The following is a 15,305-nucleotide window of genomic DNA, read 5'->3' as shown; positions in this document are numbered from 1 at the left end:
GCAGTAGCTGTTATAGCTAAGTATAGCAGAACATTCTTGCCTGAATCATTTCGATTTCTGAAGTAGATGCTATTGTATGTGGTAAAAATTTGCAAATTTCTAAAATGATGTCAGGTACAGAAGGAATGGACTTGTACTTCATTGAAATCAAAAGTAGTACAAGCTGAACACTAGGAGGAATTTCCAAATGGTAAGTGCTATTATGCAACAGAACAATTTGCCTAGAAGAGTGGTACACTCTTTGCTGGAGAAAATCGGGCAGGATGGGCACTTATCAAGAGATGGTTTAGGCGATTTCTATACTGAGCAGAGGATTAGACTAGGTAACCTATAATATTCTTTCCAATTCATATGTTCTGTTATACTAGGAATAATATAGAATTTAATATTAATTCAATTATAGATCAAGAAAGACTAACAGATAAGGTTATAAAATAAGGAATAATACCTGTAGTTGATTTTCATCAGCTTTAGTAGCCAGAATGCAGAAATCTCCACAGGTTGTTATGGAGATTAAACTCTTGACAAATTTCAAATACTTTTCATTATTTTTTATATCCCAAAAGACAACACAATATTCTGGACGGTCAGGTCGGGTATATGCATACACTACTGTGTTCGTGCAATAACCCCACTGTTAACAAAAAAAATATTATTAAAATTCCTCAATAACGTTGCAAAACAGTAGGTAGAAATGTATTTATAAAGTTAACATTGACAAATATCTTTCTCATACCGATAATTAATCCCATTTAAAATTTTGAACGCTTCAGATAATTGTTTGTTAGAATAGTATAGGGGTCTTGAAGGAAACACCCTATCACACACACCCCAAACTGATGTTCTGAATCACAATTCCAATAATTGGAATAGAATTTATAATAATAAAAATAATCATAACTAGTGAACTATAATATACCAAAAACCCACCCAAAAACATATTAAGCAATACAGTAGCAAGTAGATGCTCAATTAAAACCTGTTCAGGATCTGATAATATTTTAACATGTTCCTTACCTTGTAGTCTGGTCGAATATTTGCAAAATAAATACACTGATCAACAGCTAATGCTATTTTTAAACCGCCTCCTTCCCAAGATAAAGCCGATACTTGTTTCCCTGGAATCTTTAATGTACGCAAATGCTGAAATGACATCAACCATAAATTAGTCGCATACTATTAGAAGTATTTTGAAAATAGAAATAAATAAGTAGCATATTGAATATTTTTTTTGGAAGTTACAGAAAGAGGTTAAATGAGCTAAGAAAAATCTTGAAAAATATTTGTCTTCATTCTTAAATTTTAAAAAATTGTATCTCCTAATAATGTTACATATTTATGTGAATAAATTACTTGAAAGTTGACTACTTCCAATGTAAACCTTACTGTTTTGAATATTAATTATAGAGCCTCTGGCTGTAAAAAAAATCAGATATTAACAGGTTTGAATAAATGCAAAGAAACCCAGATGACAAAAATATCATCTCAATCATGTGAAAATGATTGAGAAAATCACATATACATTGGAATTAGATAAGCACTCCACAGTAAAAACAACTGTAACTATTTTAAACAAAACATTAGAAATGCTAATGTTAGAGGATACAAGTCATTCATAATATCTTCACAATCACTACAACTCAATTATAAATCAAATTCTTTCTGTCCATTCATTCAGTTCACCTATAAGGATAAGTACTGTATGTTATATAAATTGGCAGAAAGATTCAGAATAGTCTCCACCTCAATCTTACAATATTGCTAATCTTCACAGCACATTTTACAGTATAAGCATTCAATTTTTTGACTTTTGGAAAACTCTGTCCTATTTGTTTTTCTGCCAAACTTGTTGAACATCAGTTATCACTTGAATATTAAAAGGAGGGTTTTTTTCATCCACATTTTGTGTACACAAGTTACAAAAGGCAGTCTGTAAGTCTTTTGGACTGGTTACCCCAGATGTTACAGACGAAAATTGGTAGTGTGGCAAGTTAAGTTTCAGGAATATTTCTCTGCCTTTACCCTATCATTTCTCACTTTCATGGAGCACGGTTTGAACATTTTGGTTTTTCAACTATCAATATTTGGTTCTTTTATTGTACACTGAATATAGAAATAGGAAAATCCACAAAATCCATAATTTTTACCTCACCAAATGGAGAATAGAACTGCACAACATTTATATCTTTATCTTGCACAGGTATCTTCTGGACACCTGCAATAGCCAGCACGTTGCCACAGTGGTTCCATTGGATGCTCACAACACTCAGAGCAGCATCAATTAAGACAGGATCTGGTTATTGTTTTAAATAAAGAAACAAATACTGATATATAGAGCATATACAAATATATTAATGGAAAGATAATTCTTATTATAATATTTATCCCTTGAATGGAATATGGAAATGGAATGGAATATTCTTTATAGCCAAGTGTGATTGGACACACAAGAAATTTGTCTCCAGAGCATAATCTCTCAGTGCACGTACAAACAGCAAAATGATAAGTCATAGATCATAAATTATAAGACGCAATCATAAATAATAAGATACAAACAAGGGATAAATCATAAAATACTAATAGGAAAAGATGAAAAAATGAAAAGGATGAGAAGGATAACAATAGCAATAGCACTTAGACTTATATAATGCTTTACAGTGCTTTACAGCCCTCTCTAAGCAGTTTACAGAATCAGCATATTGCCCCCAACAATCTGGGTCCTCATTTTACTGACCTCGGAAGGATGGAAGGCTGAGTCAACCTTGAGCCTGGTGAGAATCAAACTGCCAAACTGCTGGCAGCCTGCAGTCAGCAGAATTAGCCTAAAATGTTGCATTCCAATCACTGCCTCACCATGGCTCTTTCATAGCAATACAGGATAATAGCAATGCAGCCCTACTACGTGGGTAAATTTCTTTAGACATAAGACAGTGCTCTGGGAGTTAGGTGTTTAACAGAATGATAACATGGGGGGAAAATATTTTTGTGCCAAGTTGTTTTAGCATGCAATGGCCTAAAGAGGCGTCCTGAGGGGAGAAGTTTATGTCGAGAATGTGAGGGGTCTTTAGATATTTTCTCAGCCATCTTTAGGCAATTAAACTTATGGTACTTCTTTACAACTCTTACCACAAGGTATGCTTACTTTGATCATTCTCATGTCTCATTATTTGGCATCTTCCATTGTCAAAACAAATGGCAAGGCAAGGACAATCTGGTTCTACATAGCCTTCTGTTCCTGGGTACCAATGGATTCCTGCAATGCTGAATGCTCCAGTTACATTCACCAAACAGTTCATTTTCATTTTCATCTATAATAGTAATTCAATATACACAGGTAAATATATATTTTCACAAATCTAATTATTGTATGATAGGCTGAAACCCTATTTAACTAACAAACGTTTAACTGAGCTTACTCGCAAGTAAGTGAAGAAACCTGAACCACATAACAATACAATCAGCTTAATATTAATATGTAAATCACAATGTTCTTTTAAAAAGTGAATTGAATATATATATATATATATATATATATATATATATATATATATATATATATATATATATAAAATATTAAATCAACTTCACAAATAGGCTAATTATCAGCCTGTGTTGTGCTATATTAAATAGTATAATATATTACTTTAAATCCCTGTGATGATTGGAAAAATCTTTTTAAACTCTGCAACTGCAGATTTAAAAATCATGATTTTATATTCTATCACTGTAGATTGGGCTGGAATGCTTAGAAAAACATTTCTAACAACTGGATACTAAGGTATTCAAAAGGTGACTACTTAGTAGAATATATCTCTAAACTTACCATAAAAGTCCCATTTTTGTCATAAATGTGTATTTCTCCATTGGCCATTCCAAAGAGTAGAGTTCTACCATCTGGAGACCATGCAACATGGTGAAGTTGTACTTTTAAATCCTTTCCCCAAATACGATTTCCTTTTAAAGGAAAATAAATTCAATGCATCTCACAACTAGAACAAAACGTTCAAAACTGAAAATATTAAAAATGGAAATTTGCAAATAATTTTATCTTTTAAACAGGAATGAAAGCTTTATTTCTTTTTTTATCAATGCATCCCTCTAAGTTCTACCTTTTCAAAATTACTCATATATATATTCTTGAATATATAAACTTTGATCCAAATATGTGATTCTTTCTGTTGATAAGTTTTCTTCAGTCTTCAGTTTCCTTTTTGTGCTGTGTTGTTACATACCATTCTGTTCCAGATCATTTCATTCAACATTAAATGTATAAAAAATATAAGGGATTGTGGAAGACAGGAAGGTTCCATTCTTGGAATACAACTGTTCCTTTCACACTGACTAAATTAGGAGATTAACTGAATTAGGACATTAACTGCTTTAAGAATATATATCAAAAACGGAAATGGAATTGTAATAAAATCATATTATTTTGGCTTTATTGTTTTCCTGGTATTGTACATCCCCATAATTATACATTAACATATATGCCTATCTATATTCTAATAAAGCTAATTGGTTATTTAGAAATGATATTAATGTACTGGGAAAGCAAAACTTAAATGTGACTTAATTTCAAATGTTTCCTTTAATAGGGAAACAAATGATAAAGTAAAATATATAGAAAATATCTTCTCCGTGGTTAGATATTGCCCAGTGAATCTAAGTTATTGAAAAATAGTGGCATATTCTTTTTGGAGAGCAATCACTCCAGTGATGGTAACTTTTCTTGGAATGGAAATGTTTGAGGCGGTATATGGGAATATATGATTTAACCTCTACTGCTCAAGGACATATGAACATTCATGTCCCCTACACTTTTTGGGGTTCCCTCCCTCAGCTTTGTATATTGAACAGAAAAACTGCACAGTTGAAATAAATTTTGAATCCTACATAATCTGAAAATTAGAGTTACTGGAAAGATCTTAAATGCATTCAGCTGAATGTCTATGGAAATTCTCAGTCATCCAATTCATGGTTGTCCAAAGATGATTCTTCAAGAGGCAACTTTCTGGTTTTTCTTTGAAGACATTTCGTTTCTCATCCAAGAAGTTTCTTCAGCTCTGGAGCTAATGGGACGAATGTGCAAGGGAATGATTTCTGAAGGAAACTAACACTATATGAGTTATTAAACCTTTTAAAAAACTGCATATACTATTAGCATAAGTAATACTTTACCGTCCACAGAACCAACAATTACAGCACCATCTTCATATATGATGCAAATTTTCTGCCCATCAGCATTCCATCTCATGCTTCTAACCACAGATTTATTTCTATTATTGATCATCTCCTCATACCAAGCACCTAAAGCCAAAGGGGAAAAGAAATCATCCATATCTTCCACACTCCTATTTTTCATCTGAACTGTTCTTGATGAAAGTAATCCAAAAGGGATTATTTGCAAACTCAGTAACTTCTATTGAGCTGGACATTGATTCATGGTTATTGTGTCACTGCTCTGAAGTTGCTCTGAAGAGCATGCCAACGCTGAGAGCTGGAGCTGGAGGTGGCAAGGAAGGTGCTCTTAAAAACTGCTCTTCCATTCCCGGAGCAAAAGGAAGTTTTGACATGTATGTAATAACATATTTTTGTTTATGTGTTTCGGATTTTCTTAAAAAGCTCATACAGCTCTAGATTTCATCTAGGTGTCTGTAGTTTTTCACACTTTGCTCCTAATCCATAGCCTCAGATGCTGGGAAACTGAATAAGATCCCCAAATATACTAGGATTAACACAACATGGGACCAAAGCAATATATCTAGATGGAGGGAAGAATACCAACATGATATTAATTTAAAAATAAATCTTTTAGAATAAATTATCATATTAATATTTTTGGAATAAATAATTCTTTTTAGAACCTTTTAGCCTGCAAAGATACAAAGGAATACTGTAGAAATCTCTGAGCAAACTAAGAATTGAAATGCCACAAATATATAATAGCCATTTTCCAGCAAGTTACCTACCTTTATACAGCATCCACACTATAATAAGTCCGTGCTCGTCACTACTAGTTAGCTTTTGATACTGTTCATTCCAAGTCACTACTTGCACAGCACCTAGAAAATTGTATAACAATACTATTGAATTACACTAGTAACAAGAAGATGATTGGGAAAAAAGTAATGAGCTTTCTATGAAAAATAAGCATCATATATAAAGACCCATTCAGACCCAGTTTGCAATTTAAGAGATTCTCCTGAACTTGCGAACAGGTGGCAGTTGTGGCTAGGAGACCCTTTCTTTGCACAGCTTCAGTTTGTGTACCAGCCTCAGACTTTCCTGGTTCAGAACTCCCTGTGCTTGGTCACTCAAGCCCTAGTTCATCTCTCGTCTGGCTTACTGTGAAGTGCTTTACATCGGGCTACCCTTCAAATGTATTCAGAAGTTTCAATTAATACAAAGTGTGGCAGCACTAGCAGTCTTTGTTACGTCATTGCTTCGTGAGCTGTACTGGCTGCCAGTATGCTTATGTTCAAGATAGTTCAAGCTGTTAGTTATGACCTTTAAAGTCCTCCCTGGTATGGAGTCAGATTGCCTGATGAACTGTCTTATCCCACTAAGACAAGCTCGACCCATTCGTATCAGCAGAGGAGGGCTGTTAACAATCCTGTTGGTCAAGGAACTCCGACTAACAGGATCCAGGAGAAGAACCTTTTCCTGCTATAGTGCTAACCCTCTGGAATCTCCTGCTCCCAGCATGAGGTCTGCCCCCACCATTCTATCCTTTTGCAAGGGCAAGACCTGGCCTGGGAACCCAATAGGGGATACCCCACTGGAGGTAGCTACTGGACTAATTAGCTGACCCCACCTCCTGCCCTGAACTTCTTCCTCTCCCTCTGCCCATCTTTTAATTCATATTATTATATTTTCATTGTTTATTTTTGTTTCATTGTTTTGTTATTGTTCTGTTTACATCCTTAATCATTTCCCCCATTTTGTTGTAAGCCCCCTAGAGTAGCCCTAGAGCAAGATGGGCGGCAAATAAATTTAACAAAAAAATAATTTTACATTCATTATAATAGGATTGTGAACTGATTCATACATATACAAATATATGTGTGGATATGTTTATAAAAATATCTGAATAATTTTATAGAATCAGATTTTGGAGACTAGAAATTTCCTTCCATTAACAAAAATCTCCACTGCCTTAAAGAAATTTACATAAATGTCCCTCACCTGCTCCTAACATCAGTTGAGCTACTTGTCTCAGGTTGAGCATAATATCTATATAATAAGGCTGAATCAAAACAAGAATTGGATATTCCAAATTTTCTCTTTTGAAGACACAATCTTAGCACTACCTTCCTTAAGAACCAGGCTTATCACTTTTTCCTTACTGCCTAACACAAAGGAGTTCCTTTTGTTAATTTAACCCTTGTGAAGTTTAATTTCATTCTAACATCTAAGTGGAGAGCCAGTTTGGTCTAGTGGTTAAGGCACCAGGCTAGAAAGCAGGAGATTGTGAGTTCAAGTCCTGTCATAGCCATGAAAGCTAGCTGGGTGACTTTGGGCCAGTCGTTCACTTCAGCCCTACCTCACAGTGTTATTGTTGTGGATAAAATAGGAGGAGGAAGGTATGTGGAATATGTTCACTGCCTTGAGTTATTTCTAAAAACAATAAAGGCAGAAAAAAAGTAAATAAATAAAAACAACAGACTACCTTACAGTATCATTACACAACTACCTTCATCAACCCACCCACTTGCCCTGGTATATACTTTGCTGTTTTTTTTGTTGCCCATGATATTGTTCTTAAGAGTAATTTAAATATCTGACTTGGAGCTTTTTTCACCTACAGAAATTACAGTAATTTTTCTGGATCAGTTATTTAAAATCTCTACCATGAAGGCTGTTTACAGGATAGTGTAAACTACAAACCAGGAAACCAGTAATTTTTAGGATATTACAGAACAATTTATGTTCTAAACATCCTACCTTCCTTGACAATGTCAAGCTTCAATAGTACACAGCGTCTTATACTCTCTGAAGATTTTTCAGCTGGAAAGAATTAACTTGAAGGCACAAAAATTTCATAGCTTGTACGCATGCCTCCAAATGATATGCTTTCCTCTGCTTCAGCAATCTCAGAGCAACTGCGAGTATCTGTTGCTCCTGAAAATGGCTTGCTAAATTCCAACCATCGATGTATTTTGTCATTTAAGGGAAGCGTCGTGACTTTTGAAACAACCACCTTCTTCCGTCTTTTGAAATGCCCCCTTTCAAAATCTTGTGCTGTTGTCAACAGGGTAACCTCTGATACTTCCTTTTCACCTACAGAGTTGTGCTGCCTGGGTACAGCGGGGCTTCCCCCCATTGTCGAACCTTCTAACACCAGAGGCTACAGAAGGCTATTTCTACAATCAATATCTCAGCTGGCATTGAAAGCTTTGGAAAGGCAAAGATTTCCTTGTATTGTCCCAGTCCTTTTAGAGGAACTTGAAGGTAATTGTATCAAATGTGCAAACAATCAATTTCTTACTGCTAGCACTTCTGGCATTTTGTTCTGATTATTCTTGCACACTGTGTAAATATATTCTGAACCACATACAGGCTATTTTGAAGTTGCAAGGAGAAAATTTTCAGTATACAATGAGAGCTGAGGTACAGGCATATTTCTACTTTATATCCTCATACATATATATCAAATAGCCCCGAAAGCATTTTGTTTTATTTTATATATAGCAATAGATATTTCCATATTATTATTATTTTATTTCTAAGCGTGTCAATTCAAAATGATATTCCAAGAAATTCATTGGAATTTATCTAGAAGAAATGGAAAGTTCATCACTGAAACTATATCGTTTTCTGAACAAATTAGTCAAAAAGCAATTTTATTTTAGTAATAACTCTTACCTGTGTGGCCCTCAAGTGTCTGATTCATTGAGAGATTGCTAGGTGCAGCAAGTCCTTTTAATTTGGCTTCATCTAAAACCCAAAAAAGCACACATCCTAAATAAACAGCATTTATAATTTTTACTATCTTGCTTTTTCCCTAAATGGTGCCCCCTTTCAATTAATAATATTTAACCTTTGTATGTTCTGCAGAAACTGATGAAGGACAAGCATGAATTCCAAAGGAACTGAATTTCCTCTTTTGCTCATTAAAAAGAAGTTGAAATCCCAAATCCAACTTCTCTTTGTATTTTTTAAAAACGTTTTAGCAATAAATTAATTTAATCAGGCCTTTATGTGTGGACCTTTCATTTATGTATTTCATTTATATATTTATTTCATTTATGTATTTATTTTCATCAACTGATGGCAAGCAATCAAGATATTGTGACTTCACATAAATGGGAGGGGGAAAGAGTTTCCTGATTTTAAATTCTTCGATTGAACATTTTAAAGAAAAATATATATTTCACATTAGTACTTATAAAGTACAAAAGAGAACATGAAAAAGAATAAAAAATGTAATACAAATGAATAAACCAGAAATTTTAAAACTTTGTGGAAGCTATAGTTTTGTAATATATCATTACTTAATTGTAAATCACTACTAAACTTAAGCTAAAAGTTGATATCAAGAATCAGAATCAGCACAATATAAATCACTGAATGGAATTATAAACTATAAGTTCATTCCATATTACTAAAATAATTAGATAATTATGTCTGAAATCCTGCCTAGCACCAAAGGATAAAAAGGATAAAAAAAATGCCCACAACAATTAAGATCTATAAAATAACATATTCCTTGTTATCAATTATATTAAGATCTTATTAGGCTTTGCATGAAAAGACCTCAAAAGACCTTTTCTGTAACCTAGAAAAGATATATCCTTTATTCATACCTTTGATATTGAATACTTCATATTCTGGGCTTTCATCATTGAGGTAATTTTGCATATAAGTAGTCTTCAGTTAACAACGCAAATAAGGACTGGAATTTCTGCTACTAAGTGATGTGGTCATAGTTTTGGTCTTCCAATGACCAAAATCAGTGGGGAAGCCAACAGGAAGTTGCAAGTCCCATGTGATTTGCAAGAGGCAGGAAATGGCTACTGCTGGGTGGAAGATGGTGTGTGACAGTGAACAGGTGGTTGGCTAGGCATAGTAGGTTTGGGAGTGCATTGTTGGGTGAATGAGATTGTGTGATGGTGCAATTAGCACCAGCGCTATAGTGTCCCCCCCACCCGATGCATGGCCAGGATGGGGAGACCAGCAGAGAGAGGCAGGTAAAGATGATCATCTGCTGGGGGAAGTGGCAGAAGTGACAGAAGTGACGGGTATGTGTGATCACAAATGCGGTTTGGCTCAAATTTTTTATCATGTGATTGCAGGGGTGCTGCAATGGTCATAATGATCTGTCACAATTCCATTTTTTTGGCACATTCAATAGATACAGAACAGACCTGAAGTGGAGACTACCTGTACTCTATATGAATAGGAAAACTGCAAATTACCTAACTCTGTTATGTAAATATACAGTATATGGAATTTTAATAAAATCCGTCTCAACAAAATGTGTCTCAAATACACTTTATATTGTTCAGGTTACAGTAGTTATAGTAAGGGTCCAAAATATTGGAAGATGAGAGTATAACACAGATTGTGAGATTGTCCTAGAACAAATAATGTGAGCAATGCATGGAGAGAACAAGATGAATAAGTTACAACACAGCAAAAAAGAAAAAAAATCACTTTATGTCCTAGGTTGTCAACAAATTTATATTGATACAAATGTCATTTACCTGTTTTTATTTCTAACTTTAAAACTTTCAGTAGACCATCTTCACCTCCACAGGCTATATAACCTTGGTCTTTGCTCCAACAAATAGATCTAAGTCTAACATTACCAGGAATTGTAATCTGAAATAAATACATTTTTTTAATAAAATGAAAGCAATAACAACACCGAAACTGGACTCTAATTGTGAATTGTTCCAGCAATTAATTTAACTCAAATCAAAGCTGGCATATACAGAATTTTTAGATACAAAATATTTTATGGAATACATATACAAATAACAAGCCTGCAACACTTATTAACAATTTCCAGAGGTCCTATGCTTTTAAACTATGCAACTCTTTCATGCAGCATATCTAAAAATAGAAATATTTGACACAATAGATAATTTTACATCGAAATCAGAAAAGTTTCTTGACCGGCAAGGAAGTAAGGTATGGCAGTTCTGAAAATATCTGCAAAATAAAATCAATATTTTAAAATTTCTCTGTTTTAATTTTTAATATAGAAAAATATTGATAGATTTAACCCACATAAACTTTTTCTGTACCCAATCATTTTTAAGAATGAGACCAAATTGTTTGAGTACTGTTGCTATATGGAATAACTTATTCCATATATAATAATATAATAATAATTATCCATAACATTCCATATTATTATGCCATATAATATTGTATAATAATATTATATCAATTAATCAATCAGAATAGAGCTGGAAGGTTTTCTAATCCAACCTGCTGCTCAAGCAGGAGACCCTATACCATTTCAGATTAGGTGGTTGTCCACTCTCTTCTTAAAAGCCTCCAGTGATGAAGCACCTACAATTTCTGAAGGGAAGCTGTTCCTCACTGTTTGGAAGTTTCTCCTTAATTCCAGCTTGCTTCTCTCCTTGATTAGTTTCCATCCATTGTTTCGTCTTGCCTTCTGATACTTTGGAAAGTAAGTTGACCCTCTCTTCTTTGTGGCAGCACCTCCAATACTGGAATACTGCTATCATGTCATGTCACCCCTAGTCCTTCTTTTCTCTAGGCTAGCCATATCCAATTCTTGCAACCTTTCTTCATATATATTTGTTTCCAAGCCTTTAATTGTCTTAGTTGCTCTTCTTTGCACCTTTTCCAAAGTCTCAACATATTTTTGTAATGTGGTGACCAAAACTGGATGCAATATTCCAGGTGTGGTCTTACTAAGGATTTATAAAACAGTATTAATACTTCATGTGATTTTGATTCTATGCCTCTATTTATATAACCAAGGATTGTATTAACTTTTTTGGCTGCTGTCGCACACTGCTGGCTCATATTTAAGTGATCATCCACTAGGACTCCAAGGTCCCTCTCACAGTTACTGTAAATAGAAATTACCAAATATAATTTTAGGCTTTCTCAGTAATATTTTAATAAAGATATTAGCATTTTAGAAGGCATTTATGTCTGCTTTCAAGTTTTTTATAAATTAAAGCCACTTTCTTTGAGGAAAGGATAAGGCTATATTCCAAAGTCCTTGATTAAAGTAGAAAGTGTTACAGAAACAAACTCTAGTGGGAAACGAGGAGATGCAACATAGTTTAAGAGGGTCTTTTCACAAATCTAACAAAACAAAGACTTTATATCATTTCTTTGATCTGTTGCTTTCTGATGCATCACATATATCAAATTTGTTTCTGTACCTTATATAAAGACTTGACCCCTATTTAATATATGCTTTTTGCCTGAAGTACTTGTGGTTCATATTGTTGGGTGTATGTGTGTGAAAGTATTTGCAAAAGTATTGGGCATTCTCAAATTCAGGAACTAGGTTCTTTCCAGCTCTATGCCAACTCAGGTGCCCAATTTTTATGGGCAAGACTATTTCCTCCACCCCCATGAAATTTGCTAAGTCTCTTCGAATTCTAGTTATAACTGATCTTATAATGCTCATAAACAGTAGTACAATGAATTAATAATGCTGTGAAATTAGTTGTCATGCCATAAATTGACATCAACAAAGAGAAACAACAAATATTTGAAGGAAATGTTGTAGAATGTTTTCCCCCTACAAGAATCATGAAATTGAAATATTGGGGAATAATATATATAATACACACACATATCTATTCTCTCCATAGGCATACACATGCGCCAACATAGGTTACGTTACACATTGTTGTGAAAATAAAATTGGGGTAGAGACGCCACAGTGAACACTTTGGTAAAAATATAGGAGAAACATATAGTTCATTCACACATATAAAAAGAATACGTTCACATCTATAAATACTGTGAAGGTTTCACTTATTGTCAAGGATATGGATCCAAATACCCAGCTACAAAAATATGACAATATACAGTTTAGAAGTATGAATATTTCTACAGGTAGTCCTTGTTTATGACCATAATGGAAGCCAAAATTTTTGTTGTTAAGTGAGACATTTGTTAAAGTGAGTTTTGCCCCATTTTACAACCTTTCTTGCCACTGTTAATTGAATTATTGATAAGTTAGTAACCTGGTAGTTAAGTGAATCTGGTTTCCCCATTGACTTTGCTCGTCAGAAGGTCACAAAAGGGGATCACTGAACCTTGGGACACAGCAACAGTCCTAAATATGAACCAGTTGCCAAGCATCTGAATTTTGATCCCATGATTTACGGGGACGCTGCAATGCTCGTAACTGTGAAAAACGGTTCTAAATTCACTTTTTTTTCAGTGCTGTTGCAACTTGGAACGGTCACTAAATGAACTGTTGTAAGTTGAGGACTACCTGTATATAAAGAGGCAAGGTTCCGACTGGAAGCACAAACTCTTGCAAATCCCTTCTCCTCACTGCCTTTTAATCCGCACTGGGATTAATACATTTCAGGCAATTTAGAGATTAAATAAGAGCAACAAAGTGAAGTCCAAACTGGAAAGAAATCGTTAAGAAAAGTTATTTAAGGGAGAAATTCTGAGCGCATCCCATTGGCCCCTTCGGATTTAGACACCTAACTTTTAATCATAATCATATTACAGGTAAAAGTATCAACATAATTTGAATACATGAAAAGAGTAAGTAAAAAGGAATATTAGGACAGGGACGGTAGGCACGCTGGAGCACTTTTCCTGCAAAAAGAGGCGGGGATAGGAGGGAAGGCGAAGAAACCACAGAAAAAGCACCGATCCCACCTTCTTGCTCAAGTAGACAAACATCCTGTCAGCTTTTATCGCTCCTTGTCGCTCCGCCGCCTGGTCCTCTGCGCCAGCGGGATAGGCGCTTCAACTGGCCGGAGCTGCTGTCTCCATGACAACAACGGGCGCCGGAGCGCGGCCGCCGTGGCAACCGACCCTAAACCGGAAGCACAATAGGCGAATCGCAACGCTTCCGGGTTAAGGGAAATGGAAGGTCTGGTCCCTTTGGACCGTTAGCGGCCTTCTCAACCGCCGTTCTAGTGGATTGTTCTCCGCTGGGGGAAGGGAAAGAGCGGGGTTTTCGGTGTCTTTTATTATCCTTTCCTTGGAAGCTAAACGCTTTTGAGCTATAACGAAAAGAGAAGCGCCGAAAATAAAAAGATCGGATCCTTGAAATAGTCTTTGTTTCCTGCGAATTGGGCAGGATGAATAAATATTACATTTATATATCGCCCAAGTCCCGGTTGTTTTTCCAGCGGTGGCCACTCTCAGTCTAGTTGTATTTTTGGACTCAAATCCTATTCAAGCTCTGAGTATCTTTTAAAAACAGCTGAGGCAGAAATTCGATAGGAGTGCATAATTTTTTGTCCCTAACGCTTCTTTCTTTGACCTTCATTCCAAATTTGGAGGAACAGAACCTTGATTAGGGAAAGTGTCATGTTGTTGGTTTGAGGCTTTGAGCCAACAACAGGAAAAGTTTGGATGGGTGGATAATATTAATTAGCCCATATTCATCATTGCCCCAACTCTTCTGAGCTCTACACCCCCCCCCCCCGGTTTGTTTTTCCTTAGCGCCAAGCTGATCTTGAAAAGGTTAGCCCTGGTTTGGAAGTAAATGGGAGACCCAGTGGGAACACCAGGGTTAGACTTGAGTATTGAAAAAACGGAGGCAACCAATATGGATCATGTTTCCAGGAATTGGGGAAAAAATAGTAGTGATCACAGAGAAACGTGCTTTCCTCTGCACGGTTAGAGCAGAATCTCAGAAGGCATGCTTTGCTTTCCTGATCTCACTTGATTAGTATTAGACCTTGCAAACCACCTACATAGTGACGGAACTGCTGGTCTTTTTAGGAATATTTTAAAAATGGGGTTTTTCCAGCAGCTTTCTCATTTGAAAAATTTGCCATGCTATAACTCACCCCCACCCCCTAATAAATCTTACACTTACTTAACCTCATTGCTCAGAGAATCATTGGTTGCCCTCCTTTCTTTTGAAGAACTTTATAGCTTCCTCTGCCTTAAGAAAGTTCAAAACATTCTTTTTTTTAAAAAAAAAAGTTTTTTTTTTATTTTTTAGACAAACACACATACAAACATACAATATATTTTCTTTGAACAGAGTATTTGGCTGGTTCACAAACAGCTGCTATCCCGGGGCAGTAACTATATTGAATTCTATAGTGCAATATTAATGCAATATCAGTTTTCAATTCAATTGTATAGAATGTGAAGGA

General features: G+C 35.1%; 1 protein-coding gene and 1 long non-coding RNA gene across 2 annotated transcripts in view; one reads left to right on the top strand and one right to left on the bottom strand.

Moving 5' to 3' along the window:
• The window catches only part of WDR35 (WD repeat domain 35), a 33,425-nt gene extending 18,731 nt beyond the window's left edge, over window positions 1–14,694 (bottom strand). The window contains exons 1-10 of the mRNA XM_034432156.3: window positions 13,846–14,694; window positions 10,707–10,824; window positions 8,866–8,937; window positions 5,970–6,062; window positions 5,179–5,307; window positions 3,824–3,954; window positions 3,143–3,308; window positions 2,148–2,293; window positions 1,018–1,143; window positions 449–634 (exon numbers count right to left, since the gene is read on the bottom strand). Coding sequence (XP_034288047.2) covers window positions 449–634; window positions 1,018–1,143; window positions 2,148–2,293; window positions 3,143–3,308; window positions 3,824–3,954; window positions 5,179–5,307; window positions 5,970–6,062; window positions 8,866–8,937; window positions 10,707–10,824; window positions 13,846–13,869 — 1,191 coding nt within the window. The 5' untranslated portion in view covers window positions 13,870–14,694. The remainder of the gene's footprint in view (window positions 1–448; window positions 635–1,017; window positions 1,144–2,147; window positions 2,294–3,142; window positions 3,309–3,823; window positions 3,955–5,178; window positions 5,308–5,969; window positions 6,063–8,865; window positions 8,938–10,706; window positions 10,825–13,845) is intronic.
• On the top strand, window positions 8,391–9,135 carry LOC117674258 (uncharacterized). The gene is made up of 2 exons (XR_004593784.1): window positions 8,391–8,451; window positions 9,058–9,135. It is a non-coding gene; the product is annotated as an uncharacterized LOC117674258 (long non-coding RNA).
• Window positions 14,695–15,305: the final 611 nt, after the last annotated feature.

The sequence above is a fragment of the Pantherophis guttatus genome, chromosome 1 (genome assembly GCF_059756535.1).
Source record: "Pantherophis guttatus breed Tessera chromosome 1, ASM5975653v1, whole genome shotgun sequence".
In the NCBI taxonomy this organism is placed as follows: Eukaryota; Metazoa; Chordata; class Lepidosauria; order Squamata; family Colubridae; genus Pantherophis; species Pantherophis guttatus.
Note: the sequence above shows the minus strand (reverse complement) of the source record. Positions and strands in the feature narration are given on the sequence as shown.